At 53.1% G+C, this 22293-nt stretch overlaps 5 protein-coding genes across 5 annotated transcripts; 3 read left to right on the top strand and 2 right to left on the bottom strand.

Annotated features, from left to right (window-relative positions):
* Positions 1–1376: 1376 nt before the first annotated feature.
* HER10_EVM0002250 (uncharacterized protein) lies at positions 1377–7397 on the top strand. The gene is made up of 3 exons (XM_035471970.1): positions 1377–4277; positions 4332–4829; positions 4883–7397. The coding sequence occupies exons 1-3, from the start codon at positions 2564–2566 to the stop codon at positions 5320–5322; spliced, it is 2652 nt and encodes an 883-aa protein (XP_035332258.1). The 5' UTR covers positions 1377–2563; the 3' UTR covers positions 5323–7397.
* HER10_EVM0010051 (uncharacterized protein) lies at positions 6010–6846 on the bottom strand (the record flags this gene model as incomplete). Its single annotated transcript, XM_035479521.1, has 1 exon — positions 6010–6846. One exon carries the CDS (start codon positions 6844–6846, stop codon positions 6010–6012), a length of 837 nt encoding a protein of 278 aa, XP_035333192.1.
* A 714-nt stretch (positions 7398–8111) lies between the features above and the next one.
* On the top strand, positions 8112–10139 carry HER10_EVM0011585 (uncharacterized protein; the record flags this gene model as incomplete). Its single annotated transcript, XM_035481013.1, has 2 exons — positions 8112–9255; positions 9310–10139. Exons 1-2 carry the CDS (start codon positions 8496–8498, stop codon positions 10137–10139), a joined length of 1590 nt encoding a protein of 529 aa, XP_035333397.1. The 5' UTR covers positions 8112–8495.
* Positions 10140–10655: 516 nt separating this feature from the next.
* Positions 10656–11839, top strand: HER10_EVM0006074 (uncharacterized protein). Its single transcript, XM_035475671.1, has 3 exons — positions 10656–10853; positions 11121–11232; positions 11303–11839. Exons 1-3 carry the CDS (start codon positions 10801–10803, stop codon positions 11324–11326), a joined length of 189 nt encoding a protein of 62 aa, XP_035332723.1. The 5' UTR covers positions 10656–10800; the 3' UTR covers positions 11327–11839.
* A 2304-nt stretch (positions 11840–14143) lies between these two features.
* HER10_EVM0004746 (uncharacterized protein) lies at positions 14144–17124 on the bottom strand (the record flags this gene model as incomplete). The annotated part of the gene is made up of 3 exons (XM_035474379.1): positions 16564–17124; positions 15559–16488; positions 14144–15496 (listed from the first exon to the last, which is right to left on the bottom strand). The coding sequence occupies exons 1-3, from the start codon at positions 16969–16971 to the stop codon at positions 14144–14146; spliced, it is 2691 nt and encodes an 896-aa protein (XP_035332534.1). The 5' UTR covers positions 16972–17124.
* Positions 17125–22293: the final 5169 nt, after the last annotated feature.

The following is a 22293-nucleotide window of genomic DNA, read 5'->3' as shown; positions in this document are numbered from 1 at the left end:
AAGACTTGACCCCCTTCCCCCTCCTCCTCTACTACGTCTCGTTTTTGTTTTTCCTGTTTATTTTCTTACCTGCCTACGACCTTTCGAAACTTACCTACCTATCGTTCACTTGGGCCCGCGTCCACTTACCTTGCTTGCAAGAAAACTTGGACTCAACACCGCGACTCGGGTTTTCGCTGCGACATATGAAAGGTTACCTTGCAGGAACCTGGACTTGCATCATTCCCGTCGGCGATAAGACGTCGGGTCTTTCCCTCCACCACCATCGCCATCACCCCCAGCTCCTCCAACGACGCCACTTGTTGATCAGCCACCTTGGAGGATCAGGATCACGCGGTTGAAAGCTTGTCGAAAGAGCAGAAGAACTACAAGTTGAAAGAGAGTGGGAAAGATTCTGGGGAAATCAAGACAAGAAAGAGACTGGAGAATTTACTTCGCCTTAGGAGAAGAACAGGGACGAAATCGAGACGAATGAGACGAACACGACGACAAACTTCATCCCAACCCCCGACTAACACATCTCGCGACTGTTATCCGTAGCAGTAGCAGCAGCAGCAGCAGCAGCAGCAAACATGCCGTCGCTATCACTCCTCAGACGAGGATCCAAGGCACACGACCAGCGGCCGTCATCTCCTTCAAAACGCCAGCAACGACAACAACAAGAAGTCCGACCACCGCTCTCGCCGCCACAGGAGAATGGAAGGGAGGCGCCGGCGGGCGGCTTGGGGATCGGAACGGGCGAGCCGGAACGGGAGCGCAAGTTCTCCAAACGGGACCTTTTTGGAGGGCTTTTGAGTCGCAGCAAAGGCCGGAGTGTCAGCAGCAGCGCATCGACGCCGGCTTCGTCAACAAAGTCTGGACGGGGCCCTGGTGCCGAGTCACCGACAAAGTTGCCCGTAAGTTTGCATTTCTTCGTATCTGTATCTGTCGTTGTCTGTCATTCCTTTCTACACCAAACAGTCCGCTCCCTTCAGAAAGTTTTAGCTTCCCACATTTCGATCGATGCTTCAGTGTCATCAGATCGCCAGCGTCTTTGTCGTTTCTATTTTCCACCTTTTTTGTGGTCCTGTACCCCAGTTTGTCTTTTCAGGCAAGGTCCCTGAGATGAGGTGCTTCGAGTCTACCTAGTCCGTCGTCCCCGATGTCACCGGTGCCGAACGCTGAAAGATGAGGAAGTTCCTCAGAATAGCAGCAAGGCCGTACCGGGAAGATGCACGCAATGCAGTAGTGTTGGTTGGATACAAACTTGCTTGCGCATAGCTTACATGCTTTATCCAAATCACACGCACCTTTCCTTCACTACCACCCACCATAACCCCCTTCCTTCCGTGCTGTTTCCCCCGCACTCTCAGACCAGGTCCGGTTCCCGCGTCGGTGTCGGTGGGTTTGTCTTGGCCAAGGCTGGACATTCCGTGCGCCGCAGACGGAGATGGAAAACACAGACAGTGGAAGAGGAGCATCTGCACAAAAGTGGCAGTAGCAGTGGCAGTCCCCTGCCTGTGCTTCTCGGTCCTCTACTGTGTATACTACGTACTCCGTAGCTTCCTGGTTCCAAGCTCCCTCTCTGTCCCCACCTCACCGGGCTGCGGCTGCATCTTGAGTTCTTGGGTGAGGATACCTTGTTCTAGGTACCTTACGTAAGGCTCGGAAACGGTAGCAGTGACGGTACTGCGTAAGGTGAGGTGAGGTAGACGGCGCCACAGTCTGCAGCACGACGCACCACAACTGCACCACGACCTCATCCCCCTCTCCACCGTGTCACTCCCCCGCCATCGTCCTATGCAATCCATCAAATGGGAGCTGCATCAGGCCACTTCTGGTCTGCCCTGTCTTGCAATTTCTACTTGCCCATCCATCATCTCATTGCTCATCAGTTCTGCTTGCTTGCAGTGACGTCCTCCGAGATGTTCATCCGCTGTTCCAGTGTTCCTTAATCCTTACTTAATACCTTGTTCCCAAGTTTCCAAGCCTCCGTACCTACCCCGTTGCTCAGACTCTGACGATCTATACCTCCGTTGCTCCCTTGCATAACCCGTCCCTTCTCTGCCGCGTGATCAGCTTCCGAGACTCCAATTCCTGTCCCCTCTTTACTTTAGTCAATGTTACTTGTATAACACCCCTTTCTGTCTTTCTCTTCGTCGACAGTCTTTCTTTCTCCAAGTCTACAGTTTCTTTTGCAGTCTATTGCTGCCATCATCAGCCACGCCTTTCCAACGGTCAGAGACAAAGACGTCGTCTCCCGTTTACACGCAGAGAAAGCAGACCATCATACCAACCCAACCAACCACCTTGCCCTTTCCAGTCTCAGTACCTAACACCAGCTCTTCTAATTACCCCAATTGGACCGCGTCTCTTTGTTCAACCGTTGTAAAAGCCGTTGTGTCTCACCAGCAAACCCTAGGTTTCCCCTCCGCAAAGCAGTGCCGAGTCCCGTTCCTCTCGATCGCCGCCCCCTCTCAACCCCAATAAGCCACTGCCTTCCCCGCCTCCCTTCGCCTTCGACAGCGCCGACCAGAAAACCAATGGCCCTCCCGCCAAACCAGTTCTGAAACTGACGAAAATCATGGCAACCCTCAGCGACGACGACGTTGAGAAGCTCTTCTCTGGAGCTCCTCAGTACTTTGCTCGCTCCGAGGGCCATTACACCGGCGCTCCCCACCCATCTGTCGCCTTTCCCTGGGACGAGTCGCTCGAGATCCGCGACCTGACCGACCATGTCCAGATCGAGGACGCCGCCTGGAGCTGCATCACAGCCTGGCCTCATATCACGAGGGACATGAACTCCAATCCTGCTGCTATACGATGCGCCAAGGAAAGGAAGCGAGCCCATTTCTACCCCCGATGCCGAGAACGGCCTAATATGCTCAGTATGCAAGGCTTGGAGAAGGGCACAATGGGATACCAGGCGGCTCTGGAAATGCCCGTTGGTGATGCGCTTCAGGAAGAGCAATTTGGCTTCGACAGCATCGGATCCAAGGCCAAAGCAATCGTCGAACAGCGCCAGAGAATGTTGGCTTCCAAAGACGGACTTCGCCGTTTGGAGGAATCGTCCATTTTGGATCAGCTCATTAAGAATGGCGCCAGGTACAAGGAGAACAAGGTCCACAGAAAGATCCACAACACCCTGTATAACGAGCTATTCTTGGGCATCCTGCATCCGCCAACCCGTGTCATTGACCACCATGACCCCTACAGTCTCTCTGTCCAGATTTCGGCGCTCGTCAAGGTCCTTGCTGCACCCAATGTTTGGATCGACTTCTCCCACGTGGAATGGAGAATCAGACTGGGTCAGATCCTCTGGGGTTCCTTCGAGGGCGATGAGCTCGAAACAGATGTCGAGATCGACGACGCCGACAGCAACGAGGAGCGCAAAGAGGAGAGGTACTGGCTGTTGCTTCAGATTCTTCTGGCGTGCGAGCTGCTCATTAGGCTAGATGCCATCACAGAGGGCGAAGAGCTCGGTATCGAGAGCATTAGACCCACCGAGATTAAGCGCTTTGAAAAGGATGCAAACTCAACAGTCAAGTGGTCATTGCACTTGGCACGCGCTTGGCTAGAGAACATTGAGATCATTGAGCGAAAGGTCGATCCGGCGAACACTCAGAAGCGCAACTCTGGTGGATGGCTGGCATCTTTGACTGGGAAGATGAGCCTTCACCCAAATAACCATGCTCATTCTCACGGCGACGTCTCCGTGTACACCATTCAGGGACGGTACAGCGAGAGACAAGTCAATGGCTTGACGAATTTTGCAAGAAAGCTTCGCTGGCCCGATATCGAATCAGACACATACGCCGAGCAGATTTCTGAGACAGTCAACAAGGTATCAGAAGCAACGCCGATTCACACGCCTGCGGAGACACCAATGAGCATTGACACAAAGAGATCATCCTATTTCGGTGGCGGTCGGACAGAAGCGAGCGTTACTCGACACCCGTCCGGGAAGCACAAGATCTCGGCAGCTTTGCACCCGTCGGGATGGTTATCCAAATCTTACGTGTCCGGCCTCATGCTTCCAGGCGAAGGACTGTACCACTTGATCATGACCACTCTCTTGGAGAACGACAAGGAGGCAATGTCCAAATTGGGCCCGATGGCAAATCTGTGCGGTGGTTTCGTGTATCGTGGAAAGAGTTTCTGGAGCACGGCTTGCATCATTGGCCGCGTTCTTGCTGCTGGTGCTGGCTCTGCTCAGTGTATGGGATGGATCTCGAGCGATATCACTCCCCAAGGACATGGTGACGGCTGGGTCAATATTGACGTTGCCGAAGTCTGTGGTAAGTGACCCTCTAATCAGCTCTCCATTGACCTAGACTAAACATCGTTGGCAGATGACATGAAAAAGACAGGCAAGCAAGCCCGGTTGTGGGGTAAGACTCACGTCGAGCGCGAGTCTTGTGTTCTGGGTGATGCGGATCCCAGCTCGGTACTCCCCGCGGATTTCATCATCCCTTATGAGAATAACTATTCGGAGCCGCCTCCCAGCCTGAGCATTTCCTTGACGTCGCTCAATCTCTCTGCGCCCGTGGACTCAACCCGCACCACTCCGACTGAGGAGACGGTGATGACCCCCTTCTCGGACGTGACCCGAGCACACGAACTCTACACATATCCCGCCTCCATCTCCTTTTCTGTCGGCCCCAACGGCGGCGAAGCAAAGGAGCACCAGTTTTCACTGATGAAGGACATCCATTTTGTTACGGCTCATCCTTGCCACCCGTCTTCCCACGTCAGGGTCTTAAGGTCCCCTTCAAGCCCCACCATCCAGCAGATCGACGTGGACGGCAGCGGCATCGGCGGTGTGAGCTCTAAGCCGGCCACCATCACGGGTAAGAAGAAGCGACTCCCCCCGAGACAGCCACACAAACTGACCATCATCTAGGACATCCCCTGCACAAATTCTTCACATATACCGTCATCCACCTTTCAGAGCTTCTTGAGAAGCCAGACGCCTCCCTGGATACTTTACTCCTCAACACGTCATCTGTCCGACGTCCATCTCTCACTCCCACCATGAACACCACACCTCGCGTTCTGGTCATTGACTGTATCACCGGCTTCAAGCGTCAGGCCCCGACGCAAGAGACCCCCACGTCTCCCATCCTCGAACGTACCGCCAACGGTGCCAGCCTTGCGACGACCAACATGCACCTTGAGTCCCGGCGTCGCCAGTTTGGGAGTGACATGGAGGTCCTGGTGAGAGCGTTCTGCGCAGAGAAGGGCTGGAATGCCATCATCTCGAGACGCCGGCGGGGTTGCCTTGCATGCGCCATCAGAGAGGCCGGCGCTCTGGCTTGGAAGGTCATCATCCGCGTTGACTAGACGCTTTTTTCTTTCTTTCTACTTTGTCTTGAGACCGTTCAACCTTTTCTTGTGTGTACATAATTGGGGACGATTGACGGAGATCAAGTCATCATTTCTGGCGTCGGGCCTATGTTTTTGATAAGGGATACCAGGGGTACACACGCACACGTGCACACACGAGAGGCATGCATAGCGTTTGATTTTGTTCGCGGGAACGACTGAGAAGGGGGAAAAGAGAAAGAGATGGACTACCTAGGGTGCCTGCATTGTTACGTCTGCGAGCTGTAGTGCTAGATACCCCCAAACCCTGATATAATACGCTGTAATGATGCATCCGCCCCTCCACAGCCCGTTTGCTATTATGTGGCTTGATTCTCAAGCTTCGCAGTTTTGAAGTGCGCGCATATAGTGTGCATGCATGATGATTCAGCTTCAGTAGTCTGCGTATCTCGCGTAACTACCGCAAGTACTTCAAGAACCAAATTCTCGTCCAAATGACGTTGCCGATTTGGGCAAAACTGGCATGTAACTACTTATCAAGTAACCGACCCAAAAATGCATGACAAACTAGCAAGCCCCTTTGAGGCCTTTGGGGTCTGGCCTTGTAAATGGTATCATACCAAAAAGAAAAAAGGATTGGATCCCTCCCGTACGCAAAACATCAACTACCTGATCAATGCAGGCGTCATCCTACTCAACACACATTCAAAGGTCCTTGCCGTCAAACCAGCTGTTGACGCTCCACTCCTTCCAGCCGCGCTTCTCACCGGGGAGCTCGATGGACTCGTACTCCTCCTTGGTGACCTTTTGCCATTCCTCGAGGGGGATCCAGCCAATGTAGGCGCGGTCACCGAAGCCGCCGATCCAGTAGACGGATGTGACGACGAAGCGAACCCACTCTGATTCGTGGACGGGGCTGCCGGGAAGCCAGTACTTGGAGTCCGGGTGCTTGTTCACGAAGCAGTGGGCGAGCTTGAGGGAGGAGACGGGGTCGACGGGGATCTTCTCGAGGTAGCCGAGGAGAGAGAAGCGGGGGAGGTTGGCGGCGGAGTAGGGGACCGTGTCGGGAAGGCCGGTGGCCGCCGCGTCGGCGTCGGAGGAGGAGCCAAAGATTCTGTTCTTGAGCGAGGAGAAGAGGGAGATGCGCTTCGCGGGCGGGAAGGGCGGGACCCAGTGCATGGAGAGGGAGATGTTGGAGCCGGCGCGGACGTTCTTGAAGGACGTGGCGATGGTAATGGCCAGGATGGTGGGGTTGCCCTCGTCCTCGCAGTCGGCGACGTAGTCCATGAGACCGATGGGCATGCCGGAGAGGTCACCGCCCGAGGCGGAGTGGGCGCCTGCCGGGAAGACGGTCGCGAGCTCGGCAAGCTTGGTCACGGCGAGAATGCGGCGGCCCATGACTGCGGACTCATATGAGGTCGGGATGCGGTTTGCGTCGGCACCGCCCTCGGGGTTGGAGAGGAGGTGCTGCGGCATGCCTGGCTCGAGGACAGCGGTGGCGGCGGAGGCGGCTAGGCCGGCGAGGATGGCGGATGTCTTCATCTTGTTCTCAGGTTGGACAAGACCGAGAAGGAGAGGTATGGGACTGGTTTAACGGTAGGCGGGAGAGAGGGTGTAGTAGGAGGAGGATCTGTCGGGAACGGGCGTGTGCGAGGTTTTGTAGCAAAGTCCTCACTTGAGGTGCGTGTATGTGTGTGTGTGTGATCGGTCGGTCGGTCGGTCGGAAAGGGTGGGATGGATCGGATCGTACGAGCTGCTCGTGGTGTGAGGCGGTCTCGGAAGGGTTAGGACGTAGGGCCAAGATATTTGGGAGGGAACTATTGAGCGCGAGTACGGCGGGGACGATGTCTTCTTCGGGGAGGATTCTTCGGCGTTGGGGGATGGATTGAAGAACAAAGAGGATGGAATGGATCCGCCTGGGCAAACACGAGTTACCAACAACGTTGGTAACAGTCAGAAGAACGAGTCGGGTTTCGTAACGGGCGAGGACGGGGAGGTCGGTCTGCAACGGTGGTGGGCTGGGGTCAGTCAGAAGGTTAGGTTACCTCAAGTTGGGTTTAGCTGGGCAACTCCGCAAGAGAGGAGATGGGCGCATGTGATGTCTGGGATGAGACGCTTGGAAAGTGGCCCGGGGTTAGATCTGATAAGCCAAACGGCGTTTAGCGCGACAACGACCCAAGCCTGACTCTATCCACTCCGAGCCATGCGAGCATGGGGCAGGGCTGCTGGCGGCTGTACGGATACGCAAGGTGAAATTTCTAGGTCTTGTCCCGAAATTGTGGGCTGGCGAAAAGCTGTCTTGTCCGTCTGCCTGCAGGTATCTGGGTTGCATGATCATCTCCGGCGTCTGGATGAGCAGATGTTGTTGGTGTACCTTACCTTACCTTAGGTATCTGCAATCCCAAGACCGGGCAGACGGTGAAGGCACGGGATGAACAGCCGCCAGTGTCCGGTTCCATTCGGCCCAGTGTTCCATGGCTAGGTATCAGCTTATCAGGAGGAGGGGAATACAGTGCATAAATCAGTTTTTGAATGATTTATGCCTCCAAATGCACACTGTACTGGCTTTTCTGAGGTGGGGGGAAGGAGCGGAGAGCCAGAGGGGTTTTGGGTGAGGAAGGCACTGACGGTACACGATTAGATGGCAGAAGGCGCCCACTTGTGCTAGGAATTTTCCAGGAAGGAAGTACCGGTCGCTCTAGAAGGGTCTTCTCATTGCCAAGTGCTGATTGGTGCGCGCAACTTGTCCGTTCGCACCTCAAGTCAAGTCTTTTCAGGGAAAGGCATAGGTCACCTCACAAAGACCACCAAAGACAACAAACTGAGGTACCTGACCTACAACACCAAACATGAAAGACTCAAGCCCTTCGACTGACAGGTATTAGCAGAAGAAGAAAAAAGAAGGCGCGCCTTTTTGCACACAAATCTAGCACATACTCAGGGCCCTTCGCCCAACACGAGGCATTTCATTTGCCCCTCACTTACTCGATTATCCAGTGTCGACTTGAACAAGGGTCTATGGTGAGCCCAGTCTCCATTCTTGCCCCGCTGAAAATTCACTCTCAACTTCCTTAGCATTGAGGGACTTGGGCGTCCACAGGTGAGACCGATCAACTAGGGTCCTTCAACACCAACGTGCTTACAGTACCTGTCTGACGCCGACTTCACACTAGGCCTCACAACTGATTGCCATGGAAGAGGAGACCAACATGGCAACTTGGAATGGTTTGCCTGTCGAGCTTAAGGGCCTCATTCTCGAGCACCTCGCCTACGGAGCCGTCGCCGAGAGACGCTCAAAAACATCAAAGTCAAAGAGCAAGCGTCATGACATGGGCAGCTATGCCGTCGTCTGTCAACAATGGCAGAGATTCATAGAAAAGATCAACTTCAACAATCTCGAGATCAACTCCGCCAAGGACCTCTCCCGCTTCGACGAGATTCTCCAGGACCCCATCCGTCGCTCTTATCTGCGCCGTATTTCACTTCGCATTGAGCTGCCTCGCTATAACAGCAAGCTGGCCAAGGTTCCCGAGACAGACACTGAGCAGAATGAAAATGAGATTAAATTCACTCAGGGAATCTGGAACCTTTTCGACATCCTCAGTAAATGGACCCCTTCGGGCCAGAGTGTCGAGTTGGAGCTCAGCGCCGCTTCACCCAGTGACAAGAACAAGCTGTTTGGTGAGCTGGGCTTGGATCAGGACGGCAACTCACGCTTCTTCGACCACGACCTGGACTTCTGCTTCATCACTGCCGGCTGCGAGCAGGTCGGACGACATGGTCTCCCCGAGGTCTCAATCATCAACAGCTGCCAGATTCTTCGACGTAACCATCGCAACATCTCATCTCGAGCATTGCTCAGCATCATCTCGAGTCTGCCTAAGCTCGAGGAAGTCCGATTCGAGCCTTGGCATCAAGTCGACTTGGAAGCGCAGCTCGAAGTCGACTCTGGTATGCCCCTTTTGTCTCACCGTCCACAGACCTAATACTGACTGACATTCTCAGATTATGCCCGTACTTTCCCTTTCTGGCCTTCCCACATTAAGCGAATCAGCATTTTTGAGCATTTCGATGCTTTCAACGATGGCCCGGAAGCCGAATGGGAGGATGCTGAGTCTGTCGACGACAATGACGCCGACCCAACCGGTGGAGACATCGCTCTCCCCGTGCCCCCCGACGGTGCGGAGGAAGGAGGCGACGTTGCCCGGACCTCATGCCCCAGCCTTGGTCACAATTTGGGCTTCCTCAGCTTGCAGGCCGAGGAGATGGCCGTCTCGAATGTCTCTGACGCGACCGCCTTCTTTCAAGGCCTCCTCGCACGCAAGCCCGTCTGGAACAACCTCCGCCGACTTGCGCTTACCTCCCACACGATGATTGACGGCATCGACCACGAAACCGTTAATGGCATTCTGCGTTCGATCGCCAGTGCCGCGAAGCACATGCCGGCATTGCAGGTGCTGGAAATCTACAAGACCGACCAATTTGGAGGTGCCGTCTTCCGCTACTCCGTCGAGATATTGTCGACCACGGCATCGTGGGAGAGCACCTGGGACTTTCACATTGGAGCCGATGTGAAGGCTGCGTGGGCTGAGGTCGCTAAGAAGAACACTCCTCACAACATTACCTTCCTTCCTGAGATTCGCCAGAGCGACTACCGAGGCCCCTACGTATTCTTGGACGAGAACCTGAAGACGAAGGATCTGATCATCCACCCGGCATCGTTGGAAGATATGCTGTCCAAGAAGTTGGATAAGTGCTTGGCCTGCAATGGATACTGCGCCGACCCCAAGAGCGAAGAACAGATGTGGGGTTCTTCGGGACTCAACAATGCTTGAGCAACTGAGAAAGATCCGATGTATACACACGAGAACATGTCTAGATACCCTGTAGAGTACGAATGTTGGACGGCTGCGAAGATGGATAACGGAAAAGTTGGCGTAAGGGAAAAGCGAACATCATCAAACATTGGTTGATTAGCACAATAGATCCTTCTATCAGTCATAGCGGAAACACAACTGGCATCCTGAGTCATTGTGGTCAATCGTGTCTCCCAACTACTCGTGTCCACCAGTGTTACCTAAAGGCTACGACGAATGTTGTTCAGCTAGCGTTGCTCGCCGATGATTCATCTCGCCAGCGCCACTGCAAGAGCTCAGACCACCGAGTGCTGAGCGTGGCTCATATTGTTGTGTTGATAACCCCTAAGGCCGAATTTTCCGCCCGGACCACCTCTTCCGGATTGGGGCGGAGGCAAATGAAGGAAGGTGACTGGCTGAGTACAAGAAAGAAGGCAAGCCCCCTCGCCCGCCCTGTTCCTTCTCCACTCACTACACGTGACGCACAGAATTACGAACCGAACCCCCAAAATTGTCCAGGCCCGCAACCCTCCCACGCAATCCGACGCCCATTGCCCGCGCAGAAGACGACAAGCCCGCTTCTCGATTCCATCGACAACCAACTCACCGAAACACCACAGCAGCAACTCAAACCGCCACAATGGGAAAGGTTCACGGATCGTTGGCGCGTGCCGGAAAGGTCAAGTCTCAGACGTAAGTCTTTTTTCTTATCCGCGAGAACAGAAAATACCCCCCGTGCATCTGGGAATCGAGGGTGGCAAACCGACGAAAACTTTGGTCACCACGGACGACGATGAGGGGGAATGTCGGTTGGGAAAGAGAAGGGACAACAACACTACTCATTCGACAATCTACGACGGGAGAATTCGATTTCCATCGAAACGACGACCGACCGAGAGACGGACCGTGTTATTTTTGATGATGAAATGTCGAAACCGTGATCGCTGACCACTGCAATAGCCCCAAGGTTGAGCCCCAGGAGAAGAAGAAGACCCCCAAGGGCCGCGCGAAGAAGAGACTCACATACACCCGCCGTTTCGTCAACGTCACCCTCACCGGAGGCAAGCGCAAGGTACGATTTTGATAACGACTTCCCTCTTTCTCTCGATGACCCCAGATGACTAACTTTGCGTACTTTGTAGATGAACCCCAACCCTACCTCCTAAGCGCCTTCCTCTTCCCACATGCATTCGATACGACTCTAGGAACGTCTGGGCCACTGGCATGAGGGTGGAATCGACGGGACAATCAAGTTCAAGGGTGGTTGGCGAAAATGGTGAAATTTGGGACAAAATGCCGTCGTGGTTTCGGAAATCTTATCACGCCCCTCATATCCCTCCGGTTTCCCTCCGCCTGACGACGGCTTGAGGAATCCCCTACCGGTGTGGTTTACTTGGGTCCGTCTGTGTGTAGATTGATCTCTCCCGACCCGACGAAAGCATAAGAGACAAACGAATGCGTATTGCAGAATTCGTAAAAACTATTTGGGTTTTTTCTGGCATTCAAATCGGAAATGGGGAATACTCGCTTTATCTTTGAACTTGTCTTTTGTCAAACTTTGATGAGCGCTCGCACATGCTTGGGGAGAAATACACGGATTTCTTCTGCCAACTCTATGACTTGTGCTCAAGAATTACTGTGATTACATGCTACACAAGATCTCTCCCCATCAGTCCCACGGGCCGAATGATTCAGCCATATGCTGAGAGACAACATAGCACCGGATCAGAGGTATTGGCCTGGCTGACATCCAATTTGCGGCCCTCGATTGGGTTATCTGTATCGTGATATCATCCGCAGCCTATCTGTAGATGACCTACCTGTCATGAATCACTGGCACAAAGAGGCATGACAGCGAGGAGACCTTCGTCAATTGTATGATGCGCCAGGATGACACGGAGTGCTAGCCATGCATGCATACTTGACGAGGCAAAGCTCGGGGCGACAACTCGAATTCCAGGTCGCTGTAAATTGTCCGTATCACCAATACATGGGAAACATCCGCATCTAAAGAGTGCTAGTCCGGCAAGCCCCTCGTTTTGGGCAGATACCTCTACTCAGATCCATCTTCGGCACACACCATTAGGAGCGGGCGCAACCGTAGAGAGTCATGATTATCCTACCAAACTCTGGCTTACAAGAGCCAGATTTTCCAGGCTGTTCCGGACTGTGTGACCATGACCTGCTCGGCTTATGACGGGAAATGGAGGCATTTCTCTTCGCTGTATAGGTCTCAGGGCGGTAGATTGCTTGTTTCTACAGCAAGACGCGCATTGTGTAAGGTCCCCTTGTGTGTCCCATTCTCAGTGGCCGATGGTGGAGAGTGCAGACTCAACTGAGGACTTGGGAGGCATGAACATCCTGGCGTGGAGGCATGATAGGATGCAGAGAAACGACGAGGTTGCGTCTCAAGCGGTTTTTGTGAAGCGAAGTATGGTATGCTGATGTTAAGCCGGAGAGCAATGGGGGTTCGAAAGGCAGTGCTGAGCTTTGATGTATTTATCCCATCTCCATAAAGCATCACAGTCAAGCCTACGAGATATTCTTTAGTCAAGTACACTTCCATACCGGAACTTCTGTGCAGTTTCCTCACAGAGTTCATCTGACATACATTCTTTGCGGATTTCCTTCTTCTGTGCGAGATGAATTGCGCAGTCTGGGTCTCAGGTTCGATTTTCGGGGATGAAGATACTGTGGCGAGAAGCCAAAGAGCCGGATCTAGAGTGTTGGTATCACGTATCCTGCTAGTTACCATAGCCTCAAGATTCTTGGGGTCTCTAGGACTGGAATATGAAATTCATAAAACTTGTCCCGAGTAAATCAAGTATGGGCTACCCTCGGCGTGGGATGCTGTGACAAATGCCTCCCGCGTTAGACATGGGAGCGCCAACTTCGAGACTATAGAGGCTGTTCAATCCATGATCATGATAAGTTGTTCCTCATCATGTATTATTTACGGAACCAGGACTACGTTGTAACTAGGTACTCACCCACATTGGCGGTGTCATGTCAAACTTCCACCCATTTCTCCGGCATGTAGCTATTCACGAAACTCAACGCTCGTCTGTCTTCAATTTTCACGGATACTTAGCCTTTTCTGTACCAGAAGAGAAGATGTAGTGAGTTTTATTTGCAATAATGTTCACTGCCGAACACTGCAGATTTCTTGATTGGGCTTGCAGATTACGAAGTCCTCCAAGCAAGACAGCAATATCTTCCAGCATCGTGGTTCGAGACAAAATTACCTGGCCGAAAGGTCACTTTACAAGTTGAAAACGCCGCCGTTGATTCAATCAACAATTCTCCCGAATCCGTCAATATGTTCACGCCAATCCACGTCGTAGTATATCTCGCAACGACACTCTCTTTGAATTACGGCCGGAAGCCAGCTGATACGTACAATAAGCCAAGTTACCCCGCGAGCCAAACGATGAAATATTTGCCACGGAGTAAGTCGAATCATACTCGAGGACTCGCCCACATTCAGGCCACCAAACTCAGCCAACCTACTTCCTCCGCCCATCGAGGTGCCCACCCAAGTGTCGTCAACCCGCCCGGAACGACGCACGTGCCCCCACTCGGCCCCCGAGACGTCCCCGGGGCCGTGGAATGCGGGGCCACATAGACGCCTACCGCTCCATCACCTGTGAGCCTGTGCGAAAGAAACATCTCGCGTTGCTGTAGAAAAAGTATTTATGTCACTTTGCGAGCCCATCAAGTCAGATACATCTTGTAGAGACACATGAGATGTTTCTCAGGTCATTTGTCACATACAATGAGGTTACTATGATCAATCAGTGAAATACATGTGGCTGCTACCGCTATGCCTGCTCCATAAACACCATCCCATGCCATTGACCATCCTTTCGAGTCAAACTTGCGTCACTCGCTACTACAGCAACACCGCCGTGTTGCCAGAAAATTTCCAATATTTCGAAAAGATACCAAGCCAAATAATGTCGAGAAAAGTACATTGCAGAAAGTTATGGCAAATCCGAGCTCCCAGCCCGCGAAGGTCGCCCTGCTGCCCCCGAGCCAAGGTCATGCAACAGGCTCCGTAGACTCTCGACCAAGGGCGGTAAAGGCTCCGAAACCACGGGGAAGTTGTTCCGGAAGATATCTCGCGCGATAGAGAGAACCACGCTCGGATTTGAAAGCGATTCCACGCCATCGGCAGGGTTTCCGTTGATGGTGATGCCAGGTACTCCGCGGTCAAGCTGGAGAAAAGCTCTGGTGTCCCGGTTTTCGTCCGAATCCATCAGCGTGTATCCCGACGTAGACCTGCTAGTGCTCATGCCGTTACCAATTTCTTGGTCGGAACCATGTCTAGATGCCGAACATGATAGCAACCCATATGCCCATAGCGTGAGACATGCGTAGTACACGGCGATGGCGTTAAATTCACGCAGCGACGCAGGTGGAAGCTGGCGAGCATGGTGAAAGATCTGGCCAGCATGCCATATCGCGTAACGTGCCTCGGACGTCCTTACCCAGCTGTCTTCCAGGCTGGTATACGTCCTACGGGCCTCGTCCTCTCCCGATTTGCCAGCAAACGTCTGCAAGATGTCGGGAGAGACGTGTAGGAGCATCATGAGAAGCTCTGACATGACTGCAAGTTGAGCTGTGGGCCGCTTTGATGTGAGGATCATGGTTGAAAAGTCGTTCAAATCTCGGTAGAGCTCCTGATACTGTGTTTTGAGCCACAGGCGGTGGGTCGCATTCCTCTTACTCGAGAGACCATCGGCATAGAACTTGATGGCTTCACGATATGCCGCTATTTGACCCCAGTAGCCATGTAGCAAGGCCATGTAGCACAATTCTGTATCGACCAGTTGGTCGAATTCGTCCAGAATTTCAGTGCAGTGCATCACTTCTGATACACGTGGAATGATACGGTCTGGGGCTGCGTTTGTTTTGGCGACATACACATTCCTCCATTGCTCAGCGGATCGTGCCCTCCATAGATCTCGAGAAGCAGGAAGGCTGAAGTTGAGTTCGGTGTAAGACATTAGTGGGTTTTTGCAGAACCCAATGGAAGTTTGGATATCGTGAAAGAACATATGCAAAACAAGGCGTTTGTAGGATTCACGCTTCGCAAATTTGCGCCACTTCGAGTCCAGGACCTCGGGGGAGTCTGTCATCATCGGGATCATAGCCGAAGAGTCTGGTGGGGCCGAGAAGTTCCCTGCACGTCTGAGCATGGTCATCGGGGGCTGCAGGAAGCTCTCCGCAATCTCCATTTTCCGCTTGAAGCCACTCCAGATGCCAATATCTAGGTTGAGCATGAATGCTTGGAGAGCCGCCAGTTCTCTCGTGAATGAGTTTGAGCTTTCGAACTAGGCAATGTTAACAAGATAATTTGTTGCAAGGCGGATGGTCAAGGGTGCTATCGACTTACCAAATCTGCCAGCCCAAGCCGGAGCACTTCGTGTAGCGAGAATCCGAACTGCCACACAGCAGGAATGGAAATATACGTAGCACCGCTGGACAGAATACCGGCAAGTAGTTCTGGAATAGCAGCAGCAGCATCAAACGTCGCCAGATGAATCCAACTGTCGCTCTGGTGCTCATCGTGGATGAAATGGGCTTGCACGAGGTAATTCAGGAGATCCAAAGAAGGGAAAGATGGTGTACGTGTGCGACCGCCTTTCGAGACTGTGCTAGCTACCACCATGGCCAGAAGACTGTCTCTTGAGAGGGAAGTCATCTTTAGCTTCGTGCCCGGAGTATTGATGAGCTTATCGAAAGCGGGAGAATTAGCAAAGGTGCCGTTGTCAAGAATGAGCTGCTCCTTGTCCTGCGGTGACGCATGATGCAGCGCGTAATCCTTTGGCCCCGGCTCCCACAGCCAAGGCGACCGTTTGAATGCCGCGTGTGCCTTTGACGCATTTCTTGTGTTTGATTTTGACCGGCTGGTTGTAGTGGATTCAGGGGTTTGGTTGACCTCAGGTTGTGGGATGGTTATGGCGTCAAAGTTTAGGTCCCATGAGGAAAAGTCCATGTCCTGGAAGTACGTGTGTACTGGATTGAAGTTGACAATATCGTCCATGACCATGTCCATGACAGGGTTCGAAAAGCCATCGTCCATGTAGGAGGATGCGTCCAGATCATGGTTCATATCGGGGTTTGGTGGCATCATGACCAGTTTGGAGGCCGTATAAACGGAACCTGTGTCCATGCTGCCGTTCATGTCGACGCTCATATGCAGTGTTGATGTCTCGGAAGGGCTGGAGGCGCCATCGATTGACGTCCGGTGAGGATGTGTACGCTTCGAGGGGACTTCGCATGGTAAATTCTTGGATCGACAGCGAGAACATGGCTTGGCATCCTGGAAGTGTATCAGCCTACTGGTACTTTGGACAGGACTATAGTTTTTCCCGAAGGAAAGGGGAAGCGGGTTTACCTCGCATTTTGACTTGGAAGCGGCACAATTCAGGCACGCCTCGGCAGCCCGATCGCTCCTCCGGATGAAGGTTCTACCTTTGCCTGTATTATCTCGGTCGTGGGTTGTCTCATGGCGGGTGAGGAGGTCGGCTCTATTGAATCGCTTGGGACAGCGGGAGCACTGGTAGGGACGAGCATTCTCATGAGAGCGTAGATGTCTCGTCAGATGATCGGCCCGCTCGTAGACGCGCTTGCATATATGACATACATGTGTCGAAGAGGGAGAGGCGTCGGATGTGCTCAGTTTGCGTTTCCCGGCCTGTTGGGGTAAAGGTTGGGCTGATTGTTTCGGCAGTTCCGGCGGGGAATAGAGGGGGTTCAGCATGTCAGAGCCGGCGGCATCGCAAAGGATGTCGATGCCGTTCATGATATGTTTGGCGAACGGTGGGCGGGAAGGAGGAGGAGGATGTAGATGGGGCCGGAGGTTAGATTGAGTTAGGTAGATTTGATGATGAGCTGCAGAGGCTCTTTGCGCAAGTCTTGCGACGGCAGCGGCATCAGGGAATTGGGCACCGGGAAGTGGCGGGGAAGTTTACCTCAGGACGGCAGCAAAGTGGAGAGCAGTCGAGCTCATATTCTGGGGGAAGGCCCGTGGTGGGCAGGGCAAGAAACACTGAGCGGGCATGGCCGCACTGCGGGCACGGTAATTGGCATGTCACGGCGGCCGGGGAAAGGTAACTCCCCGCACATATTTGTATGAAAGGGTACTTTTCCCAGCCTCGACGCTCATCTGTACCTTTTTGCGGGGTTTTAGGCCCAAACCTAAGACAGCCTGGATGGTGGAAGGGGGGGAAATACATAAATACCCAGCGCCAATGGGGACCAGAGCCGTTGGATTTTGCCTTGACGTGGTTGGCTGCGGAACCGGAGCAGATGGTCAGGCTGGAGGACAGCAAGACGGGACGGGAGCGTAAAGTTGATGCTCGATTTGCTCACACGTTGTCGAGAGTCTAAATCTGACTGACGGTTCGTTGCAACTCGTTGCAACTCGTTGCATTCGTGGATCTTGCACACCATTTCGTGTCGAGTCGGCCCATGGCTGTTTCTTCCTTGTGGGGTCGACAGGCCTTGTTCATGAATACGAGGCGGTTGAGACAGGAATAAGGAACAATTCGAGAACAAATACCTAGGACACTCTGAGAATAATGGAAGTGAAAGCCCTCCGATTGACGTCTCTGCTACATTGCTGGGCATCGAAGACTAAATGTCATCATGGCGGACCAAGTTCAAGAAGAAACAATTCCATTGATAGGGACAAACTCAACTAAAACGAGCCGCAATGACAACCTTTAGAAAGCGACGACATCCTAGAGCACTAGGATAGGTCAAGTACTAGCTCCAAAACGGGCTATTGACGACTCCCACCCTCGCTGGACTTCAGTCAGAGTAAATTGGTAGTGATGATGATGACATTTACGTGAGATTGGTGGCCCGGATTGATGACTTGCTCCTGCTGGTCGTCTATCTTCTATTGCTTTTCTTCGGGTCAAGAACTTCCCATGACTGAAACCCATTCTGAGCCTTGAGTTCTCCTGTTTGACAGTGAGTGCTAAGATTATCACAGAGAGGACCCATAGATCCACAGGTACTGTCCCGTCCAAAGGGTCCGGTTGCGGGCCGGAATGATAAGGTTTGCATATCTGATTAAGATACAGCAGGACCCTGGAGGAGATGGGCTCCGTTGCCATAAATAATGGTGATGGGGGAAATAGATGAGATATTTGTCAGGGTCCTGACTCCTGGGTGACACCCAAGTGCAAATTGTCATCGTTCCTTGAGGTGTTCTGACTTCAAATTATGTTGGGGCTTTCTGTCGTGCGTGATTTCCCCATGGCCCGCTGGCAGGCAATTTGATTCTCAGGTACGGAGTACGGATAGAAGGAGCGGATTCCCATACTCCGTACTTCGTATCCACCCAGTTTCGACAACTCACGTGAATGAATCTTGCTCACATTTCACAACTCACTTGAAGAATGAATGAAGAAGTTGCGATTGAGAGTGAGGCAGGCAGGTGGGGACCAGTGCTTCAGATCGGAAAGTGAGGGAGGAGCGCATTCGAGACGCGGGCCAATCAGGCAGTTGACACAACACACAGCAGGTGCCATCGAGGAAGTTGTCAATTCTCAACTTCTCAACCCAACGCAGCCTCAATCCATCCTTGCTTTTTCTTCCCTTTCTTCCCCCAGCTCTGGCCGCCATTTCTTCTGTCACTTTTCCACTCCTTCATCCTCTTTGCAATGGAACTTCACAGTGCTGAAGCTTGACGTCCCTCCGAAACTAACGGTGAACACTGCCAAGCATCGTCTCTTCACACCGGTGTAGTAGCTACCCTTCCTTTCCTCCTTTTCCTCGTCCAACTCAGCTTGCCGACCCCTGAACAAATCACCAGCGCTTGCAGACATACCCTGCCTCGTCATATGATGCGTCCAATCAATACCTGACTCTACTCATCGCTGCGATTCAGTATACCGATTCGATCTTCGCACAGCCTGGCGCTATCCAACCTGGAGGGAATCCTCACCGCGCGGCAAATCCATGGCATCTAGGCCAGGACTACCCGTGCTGTCACTTATGACGGTTTTGCATGTCTTACGATGAGAGACATGACCGCCCATACAATCCTCATCTTTCCCTTGCCAGCCCAGGCAGTGGCATCTCCCGCAAGGCGGCTTTTCAGGACCCCGTCGCGATCCGTCACGATCTGTCAGAGACCCGGCAACCCACACTCTCTGACTCTTGCCATCTCGCCCAAAGTCATTCCTGAGAGCAAGACGTGCTGGGACGCTACGAAGCTAGGGACATGGATCTGGATCTCAGCTGGAATGCACCTTCCTGGATGCCGGCCCTGCTTTTTGACAGGCCTCTGAACTCCCTGTCGAGTGTTGCAGGACGTCCACTCGTGCGTCCTGCACGCCGTTTGGTGTAACGAGTCTGACCCAGCTGGCAACTCCAAGCTACCTTACAGCTGTGTGTGTCAGTGGAACCGTGGGATCGGGACCGATTGGGCTGATAGGGGACCTGATCGCAACACAACCACCTGAACCCACGCAAGCCCGAGGTCCGCCATGCATCACCGCTGTTTCCGTCCTCCACGCCGACCTCCCATCCCCGTTGTAGCCCGTCGGTCCGCAGCTACAGACACAGCTACGAAGCCCCGCGCCGCAATCCAGAAACGACTTGTCATCACTCCAAGGCCTGCACAAGATGCAGCTCGCAACCTTATGCTGAATATGGTCATTAGAATCGCCATCACCTGCCAGGTTTCCATCCAACGCGATACTCTCTTCAGAGAGACTGCTACCTTAATCCGCACTTGATATCCAGTGCCAAAGTACCTCTTTGCTTTTCGACTCATCGTCTCTTTCCCCTTTCCAACTGCGATACCACCTCGATCTTGACCGATACACACATCAGGGGATCGGGGTTTCCCCCCATGCGACGACAGGCATTGCTGTGCCCATTCGTCGCAAAAACGGGCTCAGCGCCAGCCAATACCACACCCCCGGTGTTATCTCCGAGCAAGCCACAGCCCGCGTCCCGTCCGGCACTGTCGCGATCGGGGCCATGCGATGTGCTCCGGTCCATACAGGTGTCGTCGGCCTGCATCTGAATACTCCGTTCTTGGTCCCAAGATCGAGGGTGGAACCTGCACAAAGGTACACACCACTCGAGTCCCGTCGCCGTATCCATACCTCTGAAATCGATTCCGATTCGAAACAGTCAAGGTCCAAACGAGTTGCGAAAACGAATAAAGAACCTGTATGGTGTCTGATTGAAGCAAGTATGCCGAAAGCGGCTACCATTACATTTCCAAACTCCCCCTCCAGGCCCAAGCCCAAGCGCCAGTTGGTTTGCCCATGTTGTTCTTACCCCTCTGCTCATCCATTTCCCGCCCATTCTACCCCTCCGACTGTACATTCCGATCTGAAAATCGGACAGACATGGCTCGTTAACATTACAGGGCCAGTACCCAGATTGGCCCACCCATCGATTTTGATCTGCCCCCTTTTTTCCCATTCCCTCCAATGAACCCAAAAAATGACGGAAGAAAAAAAAAGGATGAAAAGAATTCCTCGTACTCGAACAAGCACAACCCCCTTTGGTCATCTCATTCTCGCTCGCACACAACCCCTCAATCTATAGCCCTTGTGTGTCGCCGTTCGCCGTTGTCCCGGGGTATCGTAATTGTTTTGGTGGTTCCCAATATCGCATCGCAGTCCCAGCTATATGACTCTTGATCGGGGGATTTCAGCGCTGTACAAGAGTCAGCCTCACCGCCACATCTTTGCAATGACGCGGGAAGAAGTTGGAGAACTCACATGAGCTGTCTTAGCCGCAGGGGGTGCCGCAGTAGCCGCACTCTTTTCCGGGTAGTACCCACACCTCTTTACCTGAGGCATGGCACGTAGGGCAGCGAATGCCTGGGAGAAGGTGCTGAGAAAAGAGAGTTAGTTCGGGCCCTGTGTGGACGTGGGGTGCAGCCATGCACACTCACCTGTTTCGAGCCGCTCTTGGAGGACGACGATGGCTTCTGTTGGTTTCGGAAAGCGGTCTTGTCGACCTGGCAGTGGTTTGAGCAGACCATGTTGGCGAGATGTGATGGCGAACTTGGTTGGTTGAGTGTAGTTCTGGTTCGTGGGATCTGGATTCGAAAAGGTGTGGTGGGGGTTTGGTTGGTTGGGGTTGGACTCGAAGTCGATGTGTTGATGATGGAGATTGGAGTTTGGCTGCGTCAAGCTGAAGTTCCTTTGAACCTGTAAAATGTCCGATGATGGTGATCTGGACAAGGCGAGAGAACTCCAGGCGGCAACCGTCGATACTTATAGTTTGGCAGATTCCTTTGAAATCGCACGACAAGGACAAAGCACTCGCTAGCTGGGCCGTCGAGACGGGCAAGGACCAGGTCGGCACAGCGAGGGAGACTTCGCTCCAGGCGGGAGCGGGTGTTCCAAGTCCCTGTTCTGGTTACTAGTGCAAGAAGAAAATATGGCAGTGCCATCTGATAATAATCAAATCGGCGAGCAACCGGCGGAAGGCCGCCAGCAGAAAAGTAGCAAGCAGCAAAAGAAACCAAACAGGCCGGTAGACCGGTACAGTGCAGAACATGGCACATATCACATTCTGGTGCGGGACTAGCAGAGACCCCCCCGGAGGCGTAGGTATCAGTGGCAGTTCAGCGATGAACGACGGTGGCGCGAACCAGGTTGCCAGGATAGGCATGGGTACAAGGATCTGAACGATGGGGGATGTGGATGGATACCTTGGGATCACTCTACTTTGTTCGAGGGGGGGAGCAAGGTGGGGTGGAACCAGGCCCCATGGTGATGGCTGAAGAATTGTTCATCGGGAACGACCGTAAGGTACGGTACATACATACACGCTTCGTTTGTGTGTGCGTGTGTGCGTGCGAGGTGTGCCGTGGGCGTGGGCTGCGTGTGTGAGCGTAGGTAGGTAGTTGCGTGTACATGCATCCGGGTGTGTCTCTTGTTTCCTTCTTGCTTTTGGCCTGTCTGTCTGTATGTATGTTTCCTTGGCTTGGCACGACTAGCACGAGCTAGCTCTTGGGTTTCTTGTCTATGGGGAGGGGTGGAGGGGGGTAAGAAGAAGAAGAAGGCGAAGGCGAGGATGAACAAGAAGAAGATGAAGAAGTGATTGAGAGTTTGTGCGAAAATGGTACTTTGGTCTACGG

The sequence above is a fragment of the Colletotrichum scovillei genome, assembly GCF_011075155.1.
Source record: "Colletotrichum scovillei strain TJNH1 chromosome Unknown Contig00006, whole genome shotgun sequence".
In the NCBI taxonomy this organism is placed as follows: domain Eukaryota; kingdom Fungi; phylum Ascomycota; class Sordariomycetes; order Glomerellales; family Glomerellaceae; genus Colletotrichum; species Colletotrichum scovillei.
Note: the sequence above shows the minus strand (reverse complement) of the source record. Positions and strands in the feature narration are given on the sequence as shown.